The sequence below is a fragment of the Anabas testudineus genome, chromosome 7 (assembly GCF_900324465.2).
Source record: "Anabas testudineus chromosome 7, fAnaTes1.2, whole genome shotgun sequence".
NCBI classification, from domain to species: Eukaryota; Metazoa; Chordata; class Actinopteri; order Anabantiformes; family Anabantidae; genus Anabas; species Anabas testudineus.
This window is the reverse complement of record NC_046616.1, coordinates 1,896,715-1,902,942: the sequence shown is the minus strand read 5'-3', so window position 1 is coordinate 1,902,942 and position 6,228 is coordinate 1,896,715. Positions and strand designations below refer to the sequence as shown.

The 6,228-nt window shown below is 40.8% G+C and overlaps 1 protein-coding gene across 3 annotated transcripts; it reads left to right on the top strand.

Moving 5' to 3' along the window:
- Positions 1-1,943: 1,943 nt before the first annotated feature.
- Positions 1,944-6,015, top strand: LOC113167513. 3 transcript variants are annotated; one of them, XM_026368199.1, is made up of 7 exons: positions 1,946-2,088; positions 3,760-4,092; positions 4,179-4,274; positions 4,404-4,502; positions 4,882-5,004; positions 5,250-5,389; positions 5,804-6,015. In XM_026368199.1, exons 1-7 carry the CDS (start codon positions 2,049-2,051, stop codon positions 5,867-5,869), a joined length of 897 nt encoding a protein of 298 aa, XP_026223984.1. In that variant the 5' UTR covers positions 1,946-2,048; the 3' UTR covers positions 5,870-6,015. The 3 variants fall into 3 exon arrangements, with proteins under 3 accessions (XP_026223983.1, XP_026223984.1, XP_026223982.1); XM_026368198.1 differs by having other exon boundaries at positions 1,944-2,088; positions 4,179-4,502; positions 5,259-5,389; XM_026368197.1 differs by having other exon boundaries at positions 4,179-4,502.
- The last annotated feature ends 213 nt before the right edge of the window (positions 6,016-6,228 follow it).

Below are 6,228 nucleotides of genomic sequence, written 5' to 3'. Positions count from 1 at the left end.
TGTTGACTCTGTCACAGGACAGACCATGACAAAAGGAGTTCATTTAATATTTTGTCAATAGATCCTCTGAATGAATGAAACATAAACCCAAAATCCTAAATTAAGAATATTAATTTTGTCTGGTACATGTACACATAGTAATTTAATCCCATTCAGCTCATCCTGAACCTTCTCTAATACTAAATGTAATAGATCGTCATGGTATCTATTCTGAGATACAGTCTCCATTTGTTTTCTTTGGTGAATGTAATGTGCTCCAGGTTTTCACAGGTGACAGGTAACAGATAAGGGTGATTAAGGACAGAGATGGAAAGGGGCTAACAACCCACGAGAGTGTGCAGAAAAGATGGAAGGAGTATTTTGAGGAGCTGGTGAATGAGGAAAATGACGGGAGAAAGAAGGGAGGAAGATGTGGATGTTGTGGAGCAGGAAGTAGCAGAGATTGGAAAGGATGAAGTTAGGAAGGGAGAAGCGTTCTGGTTCCGATCTTTAAGAACAAGGGTGACACACAGAACTGCAGCAGCTACAGAGGAATAAAGTTGATGAGCCACACAATGAAGCTGTGGGAAAGAATAGTGGAAGCCAGGCTTAGGAAGAAGGTGGAGATTTGTGAGCAGCAGTATGGTTTCATGCCCCATAAGAGCACCACTGATTTTTGCTTTGAGAATGTTGATGGAAAAGTACAGAGATGGTCTGAAGGAGCTGCATTGTGTCTTTGTAGATTTAGAGAAGGCGTATGACAGGGTGCCGAGGGAGGAGCTGTGGTACTGTATGAGGTCGTCGGGAGTGGCAGAGAAGTACGTCAGAGTAGTTCAGGACATGTATGAGAGAAGTATGACGGTGGTGAGATGTGCTGTAGGTCAGACAGAGGAGTTCAAGGTGGAGGTGGGACTACACCAAGGATCAGCTTTGAGTCCCTTCTTGTTTGCTATGTTGATGGACAGGCTGACAGATGAGGTCAGACAGGAATCTCCCTGGACAATGATGTTTGCGGATGACATTGTGATTTGCAGTGAGAGTAGAGAGCAGGTGGAGGAACAGCTGGAAAGGTGGAGGTTTGCTCTGGAAAGAAGAGGCATGAAGGTCAGTCGTAGTAAGACAGAATACATGTGTCTGAATGAGAGGGATCAAGGTAGAAGCGTTAGGTTACAGGGGGCTGAGGTGAAGAAGGTGCAGGAGTTTAAGTACTTGGGGTCAACAGTTCAGTGTGATGGGGAGTGTGGAAAAGAGGTGAAGAGGCGAGTGCAGGCAGGTTGGAGCGGGTGGAGGAAAGTGTCAGGAGTGTTGCGTGACAGAAGAGTGTCAGCAAGACTCAAAGGAAAGGTGGACAAGACAGTGGTGAGACCAGCTCTGCTCTATGGGTTAGAGACGGTAGCAGTGAGAAAGAGACAAGAGGCTGAGATGGAGGTAGCAGAGATGAGGATGTTGAGGTTCTCCTTAGGAGTGACCAGGTTAGACAGAATAAGGAACGAGTACATCAGAGGGACGGCTCACGTTGTCTGTGTTAGCGACAAAGTCAGAGAGGTCAGACTGAGATAGTTCGGACATGTTCAGAGGAGGGATAGTGAATATATTGGTAGAAGGATGTTGGAGATGGAGCTGCCAGGCAGGAGGACAAGAGGACGACCAAAGAGGAGATATATGGATGTTATAACAGAGGACATGAGGTTGGCTATTGTTAGGGTAGAAGATGTTCATGATAGATTCAGGTGGAAAAGGATGATTCGCTGTGGCGACCCCTGATGGGAAAAGATGAAAGAGAAGAAGAAGAATTTGTGATTCTTAATTGCCCTTAGGTGTGGATGTGTTCATTTGGTTTTAGAACAGTTTGATGATGAAAAACCTGATATTAGAGTAAATATCATCACAGTATCTAAAGCTGCAAACACATGTACACATGCACAGTTAGGGAGATAGAGGAAGGAAATTGTAAAGCAGTTTTAGCTTCCTGATTCATAGGATAAAGAGTGAACTGACAGTGGCAGTTGTGTTGCAGCCAAATCCATTTTCTCTCCTTCAAAACTCTTCTTCTCAGGAACAAATTCAGAATGGGCCTCCGCTATGTTGTGCTCTTCTGCTTCTTCACAGGTGAGGACTGCTCCAATTGTTTTATCAATCTGAAAAACAAATTGTAAATCAAAAGCTCAAATCTGAGCCATGCAAACATTATAATGTACATACAGAGATACATTCTAAAAGGACACAAATTATATTTAGATCCTGAACTTGTGTCATGGAGTCAGCAAGGCACTAGGTTAACAGAAGAAACCCAGAAACATATGTCTACATGGATTTCTGAGATATACTGAGACATTTAGTAAAAAAACAGTCACATGCTTGTTCCTGGAATAGTGGTATAAAGTCTGACTATACTTAGTTCAAGTCTTGTCTTTTTGAGTAATGATTGACTGAAAACATCCAGACTGTATGGTCATCGCTTTGTTTCAGTGACATCTGTAAAGTGCTGAAGTTAGAAAACTTTAGTATTTTGATATTAATAACTAGTAGTGTCTGTCTAGACCTTCCTGCCTCAACAGATTTACACTAACACCCTCAGATCTCTGTGATATTGTGGATCTCAAACAGAACTGGTCATATCTCAGCTTGACTACTGAAGCTGAAAGGGTTATCAGCTGGGTTAGGACAGCAGGGTTGTCCAAAATGCAGCAGCACGTCTCATTTTTGAACAGCCAAATAGTACACATTACACCACTATTCAGATTTCTAAGTAAAATGTTTTTTACAGATTAGTGATGTCTTCTCTTTTTCGATAAAACCTCTCCTCAATGGGTTAGGGTTAGGGTTAGGGTTAGGCAACAGGTTAGGTAACCCTAACCTGTAGGAAATAAACTGGACAGACCAGTACAATACCTGAAACATGCAAACTCACACACATGAAGTCCAATATACTTTACGTTAGCTTATTGATCCTTACATTGTAGGCTGTAGGCTAGTTTGACCACTGTGTGTGTTTGCGTGTTCATTTAATTAAACCACAGATGATTTCCTGATAACACCACCATTATACCACCATCTCACATTATTGTCTCAGTTGTATTATGCTGTTGCAATGTCTCATTACAGAATAAAGTGATATCTTGTGATAAACTCTATCTGTCCTGTTCATAATAATAATAAATAATAAATGTATTTATAGAGCACTTTTCTAAACATATGTTACAAAGTGCTTCACAAGACAGACAAGAAACACATGTAGCCCAACAAGATCAACTTGAGCAAGCACTAGGCAAACAGTGGAGAGGAAAAACTCCCCCTGGGGGAAGAAACCTCCAGCAGAACCAGGCTCAAGTTAAACGGCCATCTGCCTCGACCGGTTGGGGAGCAGGAAACAGCTATACAAACAAAACAATAATACAAACAACTACCACATCGGTCCTTGGGGAGACCAGTTCCAACGTAAAGACATTGTAATCTAATGGAGAGTCTTCCCAAGGACAGATTTGTTTTAGCTTACAGAAGATCGCAAAAGGCTCGCCGGTAGAGGTATGTTTTAAGGAGAGTTTTAAAAGATGTTACTGAGTCAGCTGATCTTATATCCTCGGGTAAGCTGTTCCAGAGTTTAGGGGCTCTAACTGAAAAGGCTCTGTCACCTCTAGTAGTCATTCATCACAGGATATTGAGCAAATTCTATTATTTTACAAGAAGAACTGCTGCAAACTCCTGGAAAGTGATGAGCTGTCATGAATTTGTTTCACAGTGAGTCTGTTACTAACTGTTCCCCTTCTTTGCTCTCTACAGCGCTCTGGGGTGGAAACACCAGCATCACCGTTTTTCAAAAAAGGGAAATGACTGATTTCCAAATTCAATGGGAATTCTCATCCCCTGAAAGCATGAAGTTCTTCTGTAAGAGAGAATGTAAACGTGAAGAAGACGTCCTCATTAAAACACAGGAGAACAGAGCTCAGAGTGGCAGATACAGCATTGAATATAAAAGCAGCTCGTCTGCAGAAGCATTTCTGTATGTGACCATCGCAAACTTGACCAAGTCTGACTCAGGGCGATACAGGTTCGGTTTGGGGAGATCTGAGGTTTCGACTTCGTACGGCATCTTTGACGTCAAAGTTATTGATGGTGAGTTTCTACCAAAACCATGAAACCTAATACATTTGACAGTGTATTCTGTTTAATTATTAACACGTTCTTTATCTTTTCAACAGCACAGGGGGAGGAAATCAACATCCATACAGGAGATGAAGGAGGAGAAGTCACTGTAGTGTGCTACTTCTCTTCCTCTAAAGGCAGAAAGTTCTTCTGTAAGAACGATTGTAAAGAAGGAAACGTTCTCATTGAAACAACTGATGTGCAAGCAGAGAACGGCAGATACAGCATCAGATATGGACAAGAATCTGTCACAAATAATTTTTTTCTACGTGTGACCACAGCAGCTTTGATCAAATCAGACTCAGGACCCTACACGTGTGGTTTGGGTGAATCTTTGTCTTCTGCTTCTTTCCAGAGGTTTGAGGTCGGTGTTATTAACGGTGAGTTAGAGCAACAAGAAAGTTGTTTTTCTTAATGTTGGTTTGTATCTTATATACAATTTAGTTCAGTTCAATTTTATTTGTATATCCACCAAATCACAGCAGACACATCTCAAAGCATTTTACTGGGTTTAAGGTTTAAGACCTTACAAAATATAACTGTATACATAATTATATAGAAAACCAACAACCCCACTGAGCAGCACCAGGAGACAGTGGAGAGGAAAACCTCAGATGATACCATCAGAGGGGAACAGAGAGGAGGGAGGAACTACACCAGCATCTTGTTTCTCTCTCCTAGAGTTGTTGATGATTGTTGTTGTTGTTGTTGATTATTGTTGTTGTTTTTGATTGTTGATGTTGTTGTGTTGTGCTCCAGCCACTTCCAAACCAGCCTCAACAGTCTCATCTCTGTCCACACTGACACCAACAACACACAGTCTAAGATCCAGTTCTGGAGGTTCCTCTCCCACCCTTCCTGAGACCACTGACCACGCTGCAGGTAGCCAACAGTTCATGAAGTTACAAACATTAATTCTTCACTACAAACAACAGTCTCAGCTAAAGACTCATGTTGATGTTGTTTACATGTGATATCTTATTTCACATTTGATGAAAACACAGGACAGTGAAATGTAGGTCTGACCGTGTTTGATCAGGTCAAAGGTTTTGAAATAGCAGTAACAGTTTTCTCTGTTACCTCTATGAAAATGGATTTTTATGTATGTTCTCTTTCTTCTTCCCGAGTCTCCTCAGATGTCTCCCACCCAGTGTTCCTCTTACCTCTGGTGATATGTCTGTCTGTGGTTCCTGTGCTTTTGGCTGTTGTCCTGTTGTTTCTGTACAGAATCAAGAGAAACAGGAACTCAGAGAGCAGCTACAAGGAGGTGACTTACTGACATTATTAAACCTTTTCTCTCTATGTATTTTTCCATGTGCCACTTTTATATATTAAAAAATATCCAGGCCTGATTCTTCCTTGTGCACCTAAGTGTCTTTTTTATACTGAACCGTGTCTATGGTAGAGACTCTTTTTGTTGTGTGCGACACATCTTGAAACAAAAGTTCCCTCAGCTCTTTTATATCTTCTTTCATTAAGTCTTAAATGAAACTCTTATCTGCTGATATCTGCTTATATGTATGAACTGTATGTGTGTCTTCTTCAGGATCACTAAACAGTTTGTAATAAGACTAAGACAAAAACTGGACACAGACATTTTTAAAATAACTATGTATGCAGCTAACTAGTTGTTGATATTTCCTCACTGGCCTCTCTGACTAACTGTTGTATTCATTTTCAGTTGGTCGTCTATGAGAACTGTTCTCCAACGTCCACATGTGAAGCATCCATCCAGAACCTTGGTTGAGGCAGCGGGGCTCCACACAAACAAGACTGAATTAACCCTATAAGGCCAATTGTATCATATTTGATACACAAAAATCTTTTGATTACATAATTAGCATAAACTTCTGATGTAACATAAAAAACAAACATTAAACATTAAAAATCTTACATTTTGAAATGTCTTGAAATGTTTTTTCAACAAAGTGTGCAATACACACTCCATTTAAAAATATAGGATGTTGTAGCTACTATTTATTGGACTGGGCTTTAAAGGGTTAAGACCTGGATTCTGTTACTATGCAGGTTAAAATGCTCATATATTCAACTATGAACCAGCTACTATGAGTGAACAGAGAGAGAGAGAGAACAGAGTGAGAGTGG